The sequence below is a fragment of the Myripristis murdjan genome, chromosome 9 (genome assembly GCF_902150065.1).
Source record: "Myripristis murdjan chromosome 9, fMyrMur1.1, whole genome shotgun sequence".
NCBI lineage: Eukaryota > Metazoa > Chordata > Actinopteri > Holocentriformes > Holocentridae > Myripristis > Myripristis murdjan.
In genome coordinates, this window is record NC_043988.1 from 19364422 (window position 1) to 19382989 (window position 18568).

The 18568-nt window shown below is 41.5% G+C and overlaps 2 protein-coding genes across 3 annotated transcripts in view; one reads left to right on the forward strand and one right to left on the reverse strand.

Annotated features, from left to right (window-relative positions):
- Positions 1-99: 99 nt before the first annotated feature.
- Positions 100-17785, reverse strand: bri3bp (bri3 binding protein). Of its 2 annotated transcripts, XM_030060286.1 has the most exons (4): positions 17772-17785; positions 8788-9066; positions 6610-6712; positions 100-6189 (listed from the first exon to the last, which is right to left on the reverse strand). In XM_030060286.1, exons 2-4 carry the CDS (start codon positions 8968-8970, stop codon positions 5768-5770), a joined length of 708 nt encoding a protein of 235 aa, XP_029916146.1. In that variant the 5' UTR covers positions 8971-9066; positions 17772-17785; the 3' UTR covers positions 100-5767. The 2 variants fall into 2 exon arrangements, with proteins under 2 accessions (XP_029916146.1, XP_029916145.1); XM_030060285.1 differs by lacking the exon at positions 17772-17785 and having other exon boundaries at positions 8788-9102.
- stpg2 (sperm-tail PG-rich repeat containing 2) overlaps positions 10574-18568 on the forward strand; it is a 73952-nt gene continuing 65957 nt past the window's right edge. Inside the window, exons 1-5 of the mRNA XM_030060282.1 lie at positions 10574-10843; positions 11163-11272; positions 11790-11957; positions 13083-13256; positions 16430-16545. Of these exons, the coding sequence (XP_029916142.1) occupies positions 10738-10843; positions 11163-11272; positions 11790-11957; positions 13083-13256; positions 16430-16545 (674 nt within the window). The 5' untranslated portion in view covers positions 10574-10737. The remainder of the gene's footprint in view (positions 10844-11162; positions 11273-11789; positions 11958-13082; positions 13257-16429; positions 16546-18568) is intronic.

An 18568-nucleotide genomic window follows, 5' to 3' on the forward strand; every position in this document is an offset into this window, starting at 1 on the left:
GACGCACACACAGCCTGTACTGGGAAATCACATCTGTTTAAGAATCAGATCATGGACGAGTTGAAGCCATACTTCAAAGAAACTGAACACAGTTTTAAGTGGTGTTTGAGTTTAATTTATTCAAATCTGGACCTCATTTTCACTGTAAAACAACTCATTTTAAAGAACCATTTATCCATCACGATGATCTGACACATGACACACACGCGCACACACACACGCACACACACAGAATAGACAACAGGCAGGCAGAAGGGTTTGGCGCTCTCCACATCACTGAAATACAGAAAATATTCAAATAGAAAACTGTCTAAAAATGTGGAGAAATGAAAAACAAATCAATAAAATCTACATCATCTACTCAAGTTTTTAACAGATGCATATAAATGTCTGAAAATAATACGATATTGGCACAGCACGTCAAGAGCAGGCTACATGGAAAGAGTAAGCGCAACAGATAAATAATTATCTTTATGGAATGACTAGTCGTTAAGAGGACCTAAGTCACAACACAGAATGAATATAAAACTCTTGAGTGCAGAATTAAATCTCTCACAATGCCAACACAAGTTTGCACTGACTGCTTTTGGCTTCCAAGTGGTTAACTCAAGTGGTAACTGAGTACATCTAGTGGCAACTTTAGACACAAAGAATTTCTTATAATACACAATCTTGAAAAGGAAGGTTCACACACCCTCTAGAGGAAGTCAGATATTTTCATGCTGGTGGTTCTGTCTGAGAAAATGTCATCACTGGTCTGTTCGCATTTGCAGAAATGCTAGAGCAAGTGATTGGTGAATGAAACCATTTCACTGAATGCTGCATGCATGCCGTACACTTGCATAAGCTCAAAAACAGTTAAAAAACAAACAAACAAACAAAAAAAAGTAAAGTAAGAACCGTTTAAAACATATTGAGTCTATGCAGAAGAGAAATAGTTTCATTCCAGGTTTTATTTTCTCTAAGCAAACACCAGTGTTAACTTTTCAGTGTCCAGAGACAAGAGTCTGATAAACATTCCTTGAAATTCTGAAAATTTCCTTCAACATGCAATGCAAATATCACACATTATCTGACACTGAAATCGAATACAATAAACAACCATCAGTGAGAGCTGGGCCCCTTCAAAATCACGCTGTAATATCACCCACTGACTTACAATAGCACCAGTATGATCATAGTGGTGAGATGCACTGGAAAACCAGGTTTAGTCTTCCTTTCTTAATAACAACATATATCATTATTACTATTCATTTAGTACCCTCATAAATTACAACATAGCATCATTAGTAATAACATACACAAGTTATTGGCTACAGACCGTTAGGGTGGATACACACTTCAAGATGTCATGATCAAACAGCAAAGCGGCCAGAGGAGCCAAATTGTAAAAGATCTTCTTTAACAAGCTTGGCACACAACTGACAAACTCAAAGATTAACAGATATGATATATAATTCTGTGAATGTGATATATAATTCTGCCCACTGGAAACAATTCCAATTAAAATAAGTTTCCAGTGTGAGGTGGGACATCAGGGCACATGTTTGGAATGACTGGTTTCAATTGGCAAAAATTAATTTCTACTTTTCCTGCACCTCCACCCTGATGAAGGCCTGATATTATTGAAACATCCAGGGAACGCTTGACTTTTGACCTTTTTTCGAATCTATAGTGGCCTCTTTCCCACACATTTATATGTTTTACAACAAACTTTTCTTATTGTTGCATCTGTTCCTATTTGCCGAGCAAGTCGATGATTTGCCTAGCTTGAAAGACTGCTCTAAAATGTTCAAACTGCTTGCCAAGGTCACTGGAGGGATAACACAGCTTGGAGGTGAGAACACTCTGAAAAACAGTGATGGGATTTGCATTGATTTCTGCTGCTGGGGACTGAAGTCTTGTAGCGTGAACCTGCCCTCAGCGAGAGTGATAATTTGGTTTATACAGTACAGTAATCAGTGCAAATGTTACTTCCAGTCATACAGAAATATATATTCACACAGTCCCCATTATCATGAATTACTAGTTAAATGATCAACTAAACATTCAAATGCTCACAATCAGCAGAGCATGACAAGATAAAAAAAGTTACTGTTTGAAAAGTATATAGAATATAACAATTATGCATACAAAAACATAGTACATATGGCATGCAGGAAAATCCAATTTTTTTGGCTATACAGCCAGAAACTAGCTACTTGGAAAATACAGCAGAGGAAAAACTGGCTATATTTTTATTCAATGAGATAATCTTTTAAAATCGAGAGGATTACACACAGTCTACACAAATGAAGAGGATGCATTCAAATTTCTCAACACACATTTTGTTGACTAGCCCGACAGCCTACAACATTAGATCAAGGAAAACACTGAAGGCAAGACAATATGAGCTTAGCCATGGGGAGGGCCTGTCATCAGCAGTGCAGTGTCCCCCAGTGGTCGCACTACGAAACACATGACAGCTGACTCTAAGCCATTTCACCATGGTTGATTTTTTTAAAAAATGATCATCATTATATATATATATATACACAGTTAGTGCTTGTTTTAGGAATCTGTCCATCAGTGGCTTTGGTGTTCAACTATGCTAGCCTACTATGGTGCTGTGTCACGGCAGGATCCCACCCTTCAGTGAAGATGAAATTTATCACTGCAACCTTGTTCTGCTGACAACGGTGAGCGGTGGGGGGGAATGCAGCCCTCAACACAACAAACTGTACAATCAACATCTTGCTGGCGAGCCGGTCATCTCAAGTGGCGACGGGTAAAGTTAAATACTGTTTGTTTCTTTGGCCTTAGTAGTGTCACACTGTGGGATCTATTTCAACCACTACATCTGACTGCCCCGGCTAACTTACCCTGTAACATGACTGACATTCTCACAAGGACGTTAGTGTCCTGCGCTTGTGGACAAACTATTTGACAAGACACTGAAATCAACTTACTATTATTATTATCATTATTCATTTTAATTCACACAGCGTTAGGGTCACTTGTATAAAAACATCTATTTTAATGAACTCAACACTAACTTTACATAATCCAGATTCTGACAAATCAATTCAATACATTATCATCCTAAAATTAGTGCAAAGGGGAATAAGTGACAAAAACTATATACAGCTCTGGAAAAAAATGAAGATGCCATGCCATATTTAAAAAAAAAAAAAAAAAAGTATCCGTATTTTCCCATTGCAGTGGTTCCCAAACCTCTAAGGTACCCCGGCCATTATGTCTACCTGTTAAACTCCACCAAAAGCACACCTGATTCACTTTAATGAACTACTGATTGGTATTGATTAAACATGGAAAGACACATCAAAACTGTGATAAAGAATAAAGAAAAGTCTCGCTCTAAATAATGATTGCTGACCCCTTCCTAAGAAGGCAATGTTATTTTTTAAAGAATTATTAATGGGTGTAAACTTCTTTATCTAGCATTATTCAAAATACAGTTACAGATTGTATATTTTTGATATTTTATAGGCTGTCATTTTGTACAAATCACTGTTCTGACTGAGATTTTTGCTTGGCATTACAATAAAATGTGGTCAGTAGTTCATTAATTCGAGTTAGATTTCACAAAGACACCCATAAATTATAAAACTGAAAAGGTGTGTTGTGTGTATGGTCTATTAATTTTCCAGAGCTGTATATTTTGTGGTGAACATCAAAGTGAGTGGACAAGGGAGGGGGAAAAAAGGCAAGCAGGCACCCAATCCCTTATAACTGTGCATGATGACAAGAGAAAAAGAACAACAAACAAAAAAAAGGCAGAAGTGATCAAAACAGCAGAATTCCCATCAAAAACTACAGTTGGGGACAGCCATTCACACCACGTCTGTGTGTTTGAAGCACTATGTCACTGTACCACAATAATCAGTCAAGCTAGTAGCAAATATATGATTAAACTGTTGGTAAAAGCCTTCACTGTTACCTCACATGAAAAATTTTAACAGAATGTACAACAGCGAATTCACTCCTTAATTTACACCTGATCTGAAAAATAATCTTCATACATGAAGATTGGAAACGGTGTGATGTAAACGCCGCGGGTGATCTCGGTCACGCAGCGAAGGCCCGAGCTGGGATTGAATCCGGGTTGCTGCCAGACGCACCAATGCTCAAACTGACCAGCTCACACTTCTACCAACAAAGGCCTTGGACTTCACTTTCTGACACTCTAATGAAGTTTGATCCAATTTCCATCTCACGGGAAAATACCAATTGCAAAAAGCAGCACACGAGTTAAGGCAGACTCCAAGTCAGATGTGCGGGCATGAGGTTGAATTCACTCAAGCAGCTGACAGTGATGTTTCTAGACCACTGGTGATGGTAGTATGCCTGTGCTTTTACATCTGTGTTTGATGTGGCGATGGTGCCCAGTCTGAACATGGATACATCTGCCAACAGTACAATGGTATAGTCATGCTAGCTCTGTATGAGGACGATGAATTTTGGCAGCAAGATGAAGAAAGAGCCACCTGTTATTTTCAAAAGATTAAGAGACATATATGATGGCTAAAATGCTCACACTAGCCCTGTTTGGCCCTGCAGTGAAACCAGGCTAAAGTGGACGGAGTTTCCCTTGTGATACTGTACATAACGGCAGCACCTTGCAGTGCCACCCATTTACAGATGGTGAGATATGACTCAAGCAGGAGTAGGGGGTAGACACTGTGCACCCATTTATCATTAAGTGCTTTAAATTACTGATATGAGTTTTGATACACTTGGTATCTATTTCCCAATTTCATACATTACATGGCTATGTCCCTGAGATACTGCCGCCTGTCTGCATTTTCTCTCAATCTGACGGTGACTCGACAATATACAGTGCTTTTTTTTCCCCATTAACAAGCTTGAAATACATGAACACACGCACAAACACACATCACTCAAGGTTCTGCAAGCATATGCGCTCACATTCATGTATGTCACCCATGTGCATTTGCTCGCACACTCATACACACAAGAAAAAGAGGTCCTGATATCAGCTATTGCTACGATGGAATGGTGACTAAATGACACAGTGACTAGAGTTCTACATGATTTCAACTGTTTGGACAGTAAAATGCAATAAATAAATCTTATTAAGAACAATTACCTAACATCTTGAGCACTGACTGGATTTTAAATATTTAGAAATACAGTGTCTGAATCTGTCCCCTGCATCATACACCCAACCCCCGTCCTACTTCAATAGTTTCCAAAAGGGAAAAGCAAAAATTGTTTGTGGACAAAATTGTTTTAAATGCATAACCCCCAGGATATTCACAAGGATAAAAATAAAGCACACATCTAATTTGCCCATTCATTAAGCACAAACCTTGGGAATTCTTATCCAAATACCAGAAAAATTTCTAACCCCGACTACGCAGTTAGAATCAGGTCTGCATTTAGAAAAACTGGGGACGTTTCCTTTCTTATTACCTCTTTGCAGACACAACAAATACTTGAGTCAAGGAAAAAAAATGCACAAAGAAACAAAATATGTAGGTGTGCTTGATTTTCATAAGTTACACCTGAACTGTCCACGTTTCGGAGGATTTTCAGGTGTCTGGTAACTGAAACCAAGCAACCAACGTATTTTGAAATTTACTTTTGCTCCAGATCTCACAATAGAGGTTTGACATACCTAGTTGTTGTGTTGCTGCAGATCCGTGAAGGAAACAATTTTCTGACATCAAACGCAGCTGGTTCTACAGTATCCCTTCATAAGTATCACCCCTCCCTCCCAGCCCCCTCTATTCCTCGCTTCCACCTACTGATCCCCGGTGTGCTCCAGGCTGTCTATGACACGGCTCAGCCTGATGTTGAGCAGCCTGATCTGAGTGTCCAGGTGGTCGATTTTCTCTTCCAGTGAGCCTGACCCGCCTCCCCGGCGCCAGTATGCTCCCACGGGCCCTGTCATGAAGTACACCGCCATGATGAAGCACAGCGGCAGCACCGCACGCTCGGGGTCACCCTCGAACTTCTGCAGGATGTAGAGGCAGGACAGGGCGAAGAGGGCGACGCGCGCCAGCCAGAAGAACCGGCCGAAGACGGCATGCAGTAGGTAAAAGAAACCCCCCAGGAACAAGGAGAGGAACCAGTAGGCCAAGAGTATGGCGGCGACTAGGAGCAGGGCACGTGCTGGGGAGTTCATGAGGGATGTGGGGCTGAAGTAGTGGCTCAGGTTGGAGGCTATGGTGAGGGAGACAGAGAGAAAAAAAAAGAGGAATTAAGGGATGAGGATAGAGAAAACAGTGTAGTAAAGATGACTGTTATGATGGTGAAATAATCTTTTTCTCATGTGGATACATATGGTGAGTTGAACTGGTCAACATGGACGAGCAACAAATTAAAAACAGATGGTTAACTGGACTTTCTGTTAGGGCTGAGTGAGTGTTGTCCAAACACTTGCATTCACTTGGTATTTCAGAAGTTTCATCCTCAGCCTACAGACAGCTGGTGTGGCAGGAGGAGTTGAATACTGTGTTTTAATGAAGGGTTCAAAGTTGGCTTTTACATGTCATTCTCCCCTTCTGCATATCCATCTCTCTCCTGCTTATTTCCAACAAAAAAGAAATGCCACTAATCACATTTTAAAAATACATGACTTACAATCAATGCCCATCACATCCAGCAGATCTGTCCAAATCTTCCAGATGGTGTCGAGGAAAGAGTCCACTCCATGGACAAATCGCTCTGTTGTCTTTGAGAAGAACTACAGAACAAAACAGCGGAGGTGGTATTGGTGGAAGCTGATGCATGTTTACATTTACACTGAATTTCAGACAGGTTAGAGGTGTAGAGGAGACACACAAGGAGCATTGAGAGCACTGTAATAAATACCCAAAACAAGCAGCGATAGCCAACTGTAAAAACGATATGCACATATTGTAGGTAAATATTCGTTTCTGCATCCTGGTTCAGTTTATGCCACCTACCTTGATAAGGGTTATGCTGTTTAGTGTAAATTTGATGTATTTCCCTTAGGCAACTGTAAAGCAATTCTTAAACATTCAAAATAATAATGGCATATTGGTGTATGCAAAACCACACACACTGAAGGGATGCTTTACATTTTAGGCCCTTTTAAAATAGCCTTGAATTGGTAATCCACAATTCTTAATTTTTTTTTTGCGTGGCGACATCTTTGTTATTAAGCGGTCACTGCTGTGGTGTTTTTGCACTACACTTCCCCAAAGATAACTTAGAAAATTAACAGTGTGTCCAGTGCTGTGATGTCTTCTTGGGATTTTCTGATGATGAGGTTTGACTCTCTGTAGGCAGCAATCTTTTCTGTGTGTGTTCATTCAGCTTTTGTGAGTGTCACATCTTGTAGTTCCCTAGTAGTTGCAGTTCCATAAACCAAGGACAGGTTTCATTAGATTAGATTAGTTTTTGATCACAAGATTTTTTTGTGAAAACAGAAGTCTCTCGCAGAAAAAATATAAACCATAGATCCAGTGGACAAATGCATAAATGGCTAGATGTGGGCCTCTATGCCTACGCAGCCAAACTGCTTAGAGGAACACACCTACAGTGATTATCGGAGGCACGATGTGTAACTTTATGTACCATCTGGTACTCTCATTTCAGTTTGCTGCAGACAGGAAACTGAGGATCAGCAGCCGGATGCCTGCCTGTGTATGAAGAATTTCACTGCAAAATGACATATCTCCTTATTAAAAAAAAAAAAAAAAGATACTGTTTTAAATCCATGTAATATCTCTACAACACATCGAGTAAAAGGTACATAAAAGGTAGCATTGTTGTACCCGTGGTCGCTGAGGCTTTATCAGTCATTTACAGTTAAAGACTTGAGTGACCAAACCTTCAAAAAAGTACTATAACTTGTTTCGAGTAGGTGTCTCTTTCTTTCATTTCGGAAACCCTTCACAGGCGATCCATCAAGGCCTGAAGATTTTTAATTCCATGCCTGCTGACAGTCTGCCTCAGCTGGCCAGCAGACCACACAGTAACAGCTCAGGACTCAGCTGCATGTGTATCATCAGCTCTGTCACTCCTGAGCCTGACCTTAGCTTTGAAGTGGAGTCAGAAGGAATTTGATCTGTCCGTCTCCATTGCCCTGGCTGTGTGTGAAGCAGACGCTGCTGCAGAGGGATCAGTACAAGGTCTTGTGAAACTCCATGTATGGGCATCTTCTGGACGTCTACTTTACATGCTCACAGTCATGATAAGCCTACAGTGTCACAAAGTGAACATTCACACATGTAGGCCTGGTAACATGTGACTCAAGAGGTAATATGAGGTCTGTGAATAAAGGAAGTGGAATCAGACTGGTGGCACGATATTACCGGTTTATGAGTCAGCGCGCCTTTTTTTTTTTTTTTTTTTTTAAATCACTGGGTGGTTTGTAATAATTTACTGGTTAAAGTCCAGATGAAGAGGTAGCTCTTTCTGCCTGGGCCAGTGGAGCTATGCCATCTGTGCAGCAAGAGACAGATGACATTAGATGAAACCAATTTTGCCATGCACTAGCTCACTGGCAGACGCTCATGAATTCGCTTACAGTGCAATGCGAATCGTTTGACTGACGTTAAATCACTAATTATTATGCACACACTTCATTCGTGCGTTCACAGCACCGCTACAACACCTCACATCTGCTGGGACTGGATAAGGGCTAATTTTTCAAAATGGCAACCGTGAATTTGTTGGCCAGGCCAGGGCGCGCTTGCTTCCTGGTCACTATGCCGCTGCTGGGCACCGGGCACGCAAGCTGCAGGAGATGAAAACGATGTTTTACTTTGACTCTGTGTGCAGCAAACTCACCTTGTACAAGCCCCTAATGTTGTCCTCACCAAACACATTGCTCAGGGTCTGGTAGATGCCGTTGGCCGCCCGTCGGAAGCTGTTCTGGGTGCTGGAGTCTTTCCTGCTCCTGGCCGCCTCGGCTGCACACAGTAGAGATACGAAAAGCACCAAGAAAACCACGGCAAGCCTGATTCCCTTCATAACGTCAGCGGCCCCGAGATGTCACACGGAAATGTGTGTCAAAATGGTCCAATAAAATGCAGATTTAAGCAGGTATTTAGCTGCCTAGAGTAACACCTCAGCAAGAGATGAGAGCGGGACTGACTGTAGCGATGGCTTGTGCTGCATTCAAGTGCCCGTCGTAAAAGACTGCTTCCGTAAGTTGTTGCAAAATAATGTGCTTTTGGTCGCTACAAAAGCAGTGCCTTGGTAGCTGTTTTTTTTTTTTTTTTTTTTTTTCCCAAATGCAGCCACACAGAGCTACTATGTACTGCAACGACAGACTGAAAAGAACACATGCATCAGACACGCAATCAATGTTTTAAGTTCATTTATTAGAAGTTAATGTATATCTTAGGCCTATATGTGCACGCATAATGTGTGTCTACATGCATTAACACATTATACACAGCATGGCAAACAATAACATACAGTAAGCTAATTACATGCATTATTCGTTCATGCTGTACCGTCATTTACCTTGTAGTATAAGTATTTCCGATTGTGCTGAAGGGCGGCAAATTTCTTCATGTTAATCTGGGGAAGGATGGTATATCTCAAGTTTAGCGCTGCCCTCTGGTGGCAGGCAGTCAACAACCTGGTTTTGTTCACACTTGTCATAACAGCAAATTATTGTAGACCCCATAAAGGAATATATAGGACTGTACTTTGCTCTGTTAATTTAATTTAATTTAATTTTGTAATTAATTATTCTAACAGTGTAGGCTTATTAAGGCGACTAGTCGAGTCTGGTCAGTATTTGTGCGCTATTTTCTCAGTTCATGCGAATCACTGTCAAATAATTTTGGGGAGCATTTCTGGACCAGTGCCCACGCCAAATCTCCTGTGTATGGCTCTAGACAGGATGCTGTAGCCTGCATGGGCTTCTCCCCAGCTGCAGGGTTAGGCCGCCCTGTTGTAAGACTGCAAATCATGACAAAAAGTACTACAAAAACAACAAATAAAATTACTTAAAACATCTGAAACAATTTCATATTCACATCTTTCTATAGCGTAGTGTAGCCTACTTTGAATGGGATTATTACTTTTTTTTCTAAGTAAAGTCACTTTGGACATTATTTTATGGTGCCATAGTCAACTTTAACTTGGTAGGACTAATTTACCTCACTAAAGTGTTTCGGGGTGAATTTTCTTTTTGAATAGACAAATGGACATTAGGCTACTATGCCCACTTAAGGAGGGTGAATTACCAGTCGTGTACTGGTTGTCACATTTTATTCACCCACTAGATGGTGGGATTGGACTACGGTTAAAGTTTGATTAAGCCTCCAAAAAAAAAAAAAAAAAAAAAAAAAGAAAAAAAGAAACTGTGTAGGCCTCATTATAAGCATTGTGAAATATACTTCCACAGCAAACCTGTGAGTAGCCCATCTGTAACAATGCTGTAGGTGTTACAGAAATATACATGTTAATTGTACGACAATTAACATATCCTAATTACAACAGGATAAGATGCTGAATTTCCAGCTGCTTTGCACCTCCACGTGCCTGTTGCAGCTCTGTGACATTTCCAGTCATTCTGCGAGCGCGGAGCGTCACGTGGTATCCAAGCAACAACAATAACAATCACACGGAGTGCAGAGGGCAGCTGTAGTGAAGGCATTTTTACTTCGGGGTTACACAAATGCATAAAAATGACAGCTAGGCGTCAGCTCGGGGCCACACGACGCAGGTGTCTGCAGTTCTGACGTTTTGTTAAATTGTTTGTTTAACAACAAAACAACAACAATGTACGGCCGGGCTCCACGAGTCACCTTCATGACAGAGGGCAGCTCCCCGTCCAGCGTCGGCCCTGGCTCCTACGATGTCATCCAAAACAAGCACAGCGAGTCAGGTAGTATTTACGATCAAACTTCAAATGAAAAACTATGGGCCTTTGTAGTTTCACTCCAAAGGGAGCGCTCCCGATGAGGTCAGTTATCTCAAAGCCATATATATATATTTTTTGTTTAGGATTCCTCAAAAGTGACGTTGCGTAACCTAAATTCATCCTAAATTCACTTTAATGCAGTCATGTGAAGGTAAAAAACGGAGCGAACATCATGAATCTACACCGTTTTGAAATTAGAAATGGGTTAATTTTTAACTGTGTAATCTAAAGCAGAATGTAATGTGTTGTAATGCAACTTCAGTTCATTTTTTTTTTTTGCCAGATCACTTTGCTCCATTCCTGTCTTTGGTCAGCAGAGACTCAGTGTTCAGCCAGTCCATTGAGGCCATGGCCATGCCAGGGCCTGCACATTACAACCTTTCACATGTCAAGGTAGGTGAGAGGAGATGGGCTGCACAGGTTGGGCTGGTTAAATTCATTTTTATCTGCAACTGATCCAGGTTATATGAAGAGGAACAGAATGTGGGGGAAATCTTGAGAGTATGTTTCACATCTTTAAGATTGCTTTCAAGACGGTTGATGGTGGTATTTCCTACCCCCTGTTGCACCCATATGGCATGGCACAAATGAAGGGGAGGCAATGAGCAGTTGAGTGTGGGCCAAACCAATAGAGGAACATCCAATCAGAGATGATTGTCCACCAGATTTGATAAACAAGTTATTAAATTATAAAACTTCTAAATAATCATCATTAAAATCAACAACAACAATTCAGTGAATTAAAGAAGAGAGTTGAGCTAGTTTATGAAGCCAGATTAGGGCAAGGGGGAAAATACTTCTGGGTACTGTAGAGTAAAATCTCTCAATCACAGTCTCACTATCTCTCTTTTTCTCTCTTCTCCGCTTCTCTGCTGTCTCTTTCTCTTCCCTTCTACCTTCTTCCCTCCAGCCATTCATTCAGGGTGGCCAAAGTCTTCAGAACCGCTCCAAGCGTTTTGAGGATGTGGTGTCTGAGGGTCCAGGCCCTGGGGCTTACAACGTCTTACCCTCCTCGGGCAACACACTGAGGGCCGTGTTGGCTAATGTGGGGCCTGCTGCAAAACCCAGCAACAAAATGGTGGGTATAAGAGTGAAGCTGTGATAATTTAGTACAGCTGTGGTCTTTCTAGCCCATTATGTTGTCCATTTTGACATGACCTCAGCTGTCAATCCCTGTCCCTGTTGGATGCAGTATAAGCCTGCCTTAAGTGCTTTTTATCCCTGGTATCATCACTCTGTGACACTGCCAGCCCAAATATCTGCCTGTCCTGTGCTGACAAAGGCCAGCACCTGCAGTCCTGTCAGTGTAACACACGCAAGTACACATTCCTTAAGACCAAATTATACCTCTGCATCAAAATGTCTCCATACACTGCAGCATAGCTACATTGTTTATGTGCACCTCAACAAAATATGTAACTGTGTATAGGGCAACACAAGATGGTAAGAACTGTGAGTGATCTGCTACATTGCTTTGTATTTCCTCTTGTCTTGTTTAAACTGATTTCTATTTATAGAAAAGACAGCATGGAGCCGGCTGAAGAGTGATGAGCTTGGGAAGTTCCTAAATATGTTCATTTTGTAGGACACCTCATCTCCAAATTACTAACACTGGCAGATCTAAATTAAAGGGAAGAAGTATCTAAAAACCTTGGTTTGGGCATCACCAGTGTGTCCCACTCTCTGCCTTAACTCTGAGAATGCAAGCTCGGTTGCTTCTCTGTCATAGCTGTGCTTCGTTAAAATTAATAAAACCTTGACACTGCCATCTAGTGTTTCAGCAGTCTGTGCACAGACTCACCATCACATAACTATACATGCTTTCACTGCTGTCGACAACTGTAGTACAGCTATGGTGACAGTTTAATGTGCAAGTATAAATCATCTCTTACTTCTAGTTTATTTATGTCCAGTTGTTGAATAGCTATCATGAGAAATGACTTCTTTCCCAGATTCTCTCAGTAGATATGTTGCCCATTACTACACCACCGCTCTTTGTCTCTTTCATGCTTTCTGTCTCCCTCTTTCTCCCTCTGTTCCAATCCTCCCCTCCTCTTACCTCCTCTTACCACCTCCTCCTTTCCTTTCTGTCTCTGTCTCCCTCTCACTATATATTGGCTCCAGGCAGCGCTTGACTGCCTCTGGCTGGTGTGTAAGCTGGGACACCCCTGACATTCTGCCCTTTCTCCGTCTCTCTACGCAGGGGCTGCAGGCGGCGCCTAACGCTCTCCGTCTCGTTCGTCACTCAGATATCCCATCAATTCCCTCCCCATGCCAGGCCTATGGCTATGAGGAGGATGCTCGGGGTGTGCTCTTCAAGCAGCCCCCCCCGCCCAGGGACACAACGCTCGGGCCAGCCTACTACAGCCCACTGCCTGTAAGGACACACACACACACTCAAACACAGACAGAAATGTGCACACTCATGTTAAAATTTGAAGGTACATCCATCAGCGAATGTGAGGCGTTCATTTGTGTGACTGTGCACGCGTGTGCACATTTATTAGCCTGGGTGAGTGTATGTCTGAGTGTACTTACTCTGCCTGCGAGGCGAGGTCCATTAGCGTTAGGCAGATCTAATGCACCACTGAACCCCCCCACACCCCCTCTTCATTTGGCCCAAAACCCATTTCCATAGCTAATGAATGCAGCTCCACTTTAAAAAGTCACAGCGCACCAGTGCTCATCCATTTTACATGCCAACAAAGAGAGCCATTAGTAATTATTCTTCAAGCTATATTACAATATTCACTTAAAATAATGCACACGCCTGCTGGTCTGGCTCTCAATTAAGCTATTTTTCATCTGTTAATGACCAGGGGAAGTCAACAGCGTCCTTGAGTGTTGGCCGAGGTTGTGTCAACACACCAGTGCAGGCACACAGGAGCGCTGTGATTTAGGGCTATCAAGAGTGCATCAATCCACTGCTTCCCCCCCTTCCCGCCTCAACTTCTGTTGCTCCCTCCCTTCAAAGTTCAACCTCGGTTTCTCACCGTCTCCTTCCCTCTGTCTCACTCCCTCCTTCCTCCTGACACGCTCATTTCTTTCAACTCAAACACTTCCCCCGCCTCTCGCTGTGGCTGCGTTCCAAAATATGGAGGCGCAGATTTAAGTGGTTGTCTGGGGATGTTACTTCAAAGTTGTCTGGACAGCCTCTGAATGATGAGACATATGTCTGCCAGTTGTATGCAACACAACTATTCGCGGAGTTTGGCAATAAACAGTTTAATTTTTAAGCTTCTTTTATTGTTTAAAGCAAGAGGGCACTTCCTTCCTTTTTTCATTTCTCAGTTAAAGAATAGAGGGAGGAAAACTGGAGAAATATGACAAATAATACACTGATGCTGGTACCAACCAATATATGGATAAAACCATCAATAGTGGAAAAATTTCCCAAGTGCTAAAATTTATAGGGCTTAGTGATTTGATAAAAAGACTCATATTGGGGTGATACAGAGTTTTAGCAGGAATTATTTTTTTTGCATGACAATGTTCATTTTTACTCTAAAATATTGAAATAATGATGAGGTCATTATTCCTGTTGTCACTACCAAACAATCATGTACTCTGGAGAATACAATTTGTAAGCCTGGAGCTCCACAACACTTAATTTATAATGGTATTTTATCACACATTTTTATCTTTATCAAAAAATTACTGCTCCTGTAATTTGGACATTGGTCTTGGCCATATTCTGATTTTGATATTTTGATGAACTGTTCAGTCCTAATATGTAACGTGTTAAATCAAAAGAGTTCAACTGCTTAACCTAGGAAAGTCATTGAGAAAAATGGACGGACCTTAATCGTTTTAGGCATGAAAACCTGTTGGAACGTTTCTTAAAATTCGGACATTTGCTCCCTGGAGGAGTGACAGCAGAGCATTCATCGGGACTCGAGCCCATGCTGTGCTGTACGTATGTTTGTGGAAAAACACACCAGCAATTTTAGCCTGAGGGATCCTGCCCACACTCCCTCACCCTGCCGAAGGAAGTTTTATTTTTTGCGTAGTTTTCTCTCCTCATTTAAATAATAAACAGCCCTCTGTTCCGTTTTTTTTTTTCAAATCAAAGCTGAATAAAGATGTTTATACCCACAAGCTGTGTTTTTGTTTTGCTTTTAAAAGCTCTCCTTGACATAAATAGGCAATTTGTGCCTCTGAATTCAGTGCAAGGTGTGATACCATCAAGGTACTTGTATTTGTATGTGCATGTGTGTGTGCGTGTGTGTGTGTTTGTTTGTGATGTGGAACAGCAACGCTGAACCTTTTTTTAACTTCCTTCAGCATCCTTTCTTCCACCTCAAAACTGATTGAGTGTGAAGATGGCGGGCCAAAACCTCAGATCTTGTCCTCCAGTGACTGCTGAAACACTGATAAGGAGACAGGCGCTCTAAGGAGGGCTAGAAAAACTTTTTGAGACTCCCCACCAGTCCTCCCTTGCAGAGCAGACACAGACTGGTCAAGGGAAACGGTACAAGAAAGAATTTCAGATGCTTTGGATGTTGATTCAATGTGGGTGGCTTTCACTGCTTCAGATTTGTTTTCACGCAGGTGTTTTCATTTTTGTTGAGAGGCAAGCAGCAGTCTCCTTTTAGCATCTGTCAGAAACTGGAATTCAAGTCAATGGGGAACCAACCTACTTCTCTTAATAACATCAAGTGGAAGCCCCCCCCCCTCAGAAAAGTTAGATGCTTAGCCTACTACTTAGCCTACTAAATTTATTTTTTACTATGGAACTAATGGAATGACTTTCATTTCATTTTGGGAGATTTTATTGGATTTCCTCATTGGAAACAGTTGATGAGAAGCGGGATTAGCCTGTTAAACTTGTGAACCCACAGAACTAATCTGTGTTGGATGTGTCACCATCGTAATAGTTATAATTATAGCCACTTCTTTCTGTAAGGGCAACTTCATGAGTGTTATGATCTGTGATGGCATATTTAATTATTTCATCTCACAACTTTGATGAGTAACTCACCAGTATGAGTGAGATTTGTCCAGAGATTTAAATCTTTAAAAAACTCTCTGGACCAATCATGTTGTTTTTCTTTTTCTTTTTCTCTCTTTACAACTAATTTACTTGATTGATGAGAAAATACTGCACATAGCAACTTTAAAACACGGCTGGCTGCAACTGGCCAGCTCGTTTCCACATGCCGCCTTTCTCTGTCATTAAGCTTGCAGGGTGGGCTGGTCCTATCTTAAAGGCCAGGACCAGAGTAAAGCAGGCCGTAAAACTCAGATAGGTAGGAAAGGACAGAGGGTCTCTCCTAGATCTCTGACATACTCTGACATTTGGCTGAACTTCACATTTCCTTCAGCTTCATCAGGCCTGGCCAGGAGAAACCAGATAAGATTGAATGAGTCAATTCTATTTTCTCCCTCTTTGTTCAACCATTTATCCTCTCGTTATCTCGTTCTCTCTCTTTCTCTCACTCTCTTTTCCTCATTCTCTTTCTTCCTCTCGCATCCATCCTTCACCTCCACTCTTTTGTTGTCTGTTCTCTCTCTCTTTCTCTTTCTCTTTCTCTTTCTCTCTCTCTCTAGCCAGAGCTGACATCTGCCCACAAGTATAAGGGAGTTCACTTTGGCAACATGACAGGGAAACGAGGCACGGTGAAGGTGAAGGAGGGTCCAGGTCCAGGACAGTATCACCCTGAGATGTGAGTATCTCATATCATGTCAAGTGTGTCATGTGATTGACATCTGGTCGGTATTTGATCTCCAGGCTGTGACCTGCCAACATGTTGAAGCTCACCTCTTCACTGTCACCTACAAGTGAGGAGGTCTTATACTTTTTAAAGGTGCGCTCGACAAAATTGAGGGTTGATTGAGGTAATGACCATTTAGACTCAACAAAAATGTGGAATAAGAACATAATTTATCAGTAAAGCAGAGTGAAGTTGAGAGCCGTGTAGACTCAACCCTCAAATTTCATGGTCACTGTGGATTTTTTGTCAGCTGAGTCTAAACGGCCCTCTTTTCTATGCACCTTTACAGAGTGCACCTTTACATGAAACATGGTGCAGCAGTGCAATGTAATTATTGTAGATGATGCAAAAAGAGAAACTTGGCCACTGCAGTAATTATTGCAGTGTGATATATGGCACAATCAAATATTACAATGTCTTTGACATACCTTGATATCAGTATTGTGATGATATTGTAGGGATGACTGTTGGTGCTTTCACAAGATATTCACACACAAGTGATTTTTTGATAAATAATTAGTTGCAATGTGTTTATCATGACCAAGAAGCTACAGGCAAAAAACACAACTTGAACAATTCAGTCAATTTAAAGTTTGCATATTTTTGCTGTAAAGCAGCCTTTGAAACCAGGAAAAGACTTTTGACAAATCACAATATTATGATATCCAAAATACAAGACGATATCTAGAAATATATTACAATAGTAATATAGTATCTATTCATCACCTGGTTATGTTGAATATTTGGTTCTGATTGATCAATTAAAGCATTCTGTTCCTTTATCATTGTCTTGTTAACGTGGAGTGGGCAAACATGTACAGAAAGAAGTTGGTTCAGTGGCTGACCAGTGACACCAAATGTCAAAATGACATTGTAGCCAATAATCTCTGGCTCCCAGCACTGCAGACAGGGAAGAGTTGAGCAAGATAATCCAGACACCAGCAGCAGGTGAGCGCCTCTCACAGCTGGCTGCCTGCCTGTCGTAGGCTGATTTAGCTACTTGGCAACCTCGAAACAGAAAGATGATGGCACCGCCCACCTTTGGAAGAAAAAAAAAAGTTTTATTGTAATTTCTTTGCTTTTTCAACCATCACATTGATATGGAGACCGCTGTACAAGCAGTGCAATAAATGGGATGGATAATCCACTCAGGCAGTCTGTTATTGAAAAATAATGACCTCGGTGGAGGAATCAACTTCTTCGCCTCCGCCTTGGTCATTATTTTTTGATAACAGATTGCCTCGTTGTGGATCCCTTACATATCACCCTGTTCCAGACCTAACAGTAATGAAAAGTTGACCTTAAAGGAGTTTTCAGGCATCATATTTCACTTAAGTTGGACAACTGAATAATTAAGCTACACTTGGTATTCAATAAACACCAGTTTTGGCAACTCTGAGGACCTGTAGTCACCATCACGCGCAAAAAAAGCAAAGCTGACGCAGGTAATATTGTCTCTGCCTTGTGTCTAAGGCAGTAGTGTCATGTCCATTCAGGTGCTCCCTCAAATTGTTTGAACTCTATTCTTTTATTTTTTATAAAAAAATAAAATTGTATCAGACAATTCAATTGTGATTGCAGGACAGACTATTGGTTGATTCCAGCTGAGTCGTGTCTCCTTTGAAACTCCTCTGAATCTCTATAAACATATGTGTGTGTTTGAGTGTGTGTGTGTGTATACTCCCTCAAAAAATAGCTGAGCTGGAAGGCTGCTGATGTTCAGGGCATCAAATGTTGGAAGCAGACTGCTATGATGGTGCGCTCTGTTCCACCAGAGAGAAATATAGCTTTGATCCTGCAGCCAGGGCATTATGTTTGACATCGATCACGCAGCCGTTCTATTGATGACCAGGGAGGTGAGGCCTCACTAAGCTCTTCTAGGTTTGGTAGGCATGCTCCCAGCACTGCTGTGTGTGAACTTGTGAAGGCACCAGCAGCTCAGGAGCGTGGGAGGAGAAGTCTACATACACACTCC

Bases quoted from the DNA above. Each gene is read 5' to 3' on its own strand.
- bri3bp (XM_030060286.1), bottom strand. From the start codon at position 8,970: ATGAAGGGAATCAGGCTTGCCGTGGTTTTCTTGGTGCTTTTCGTATCT. The intron at 6,713-8,787 runs GTGAGTTTGCTG...TTTGTTCTGTAG, and splicing joins ACATTAGGGGCTTGTACAAG to TTCTTCTCAAAGACAACAGA. The intron at 6,190-6,609 runs GTAAGTCATGTA...CCCTCACCATAG, and splicing joins GGATGTGATGGGCATTGATT to CCTCCAACCTGAGCCACTAC.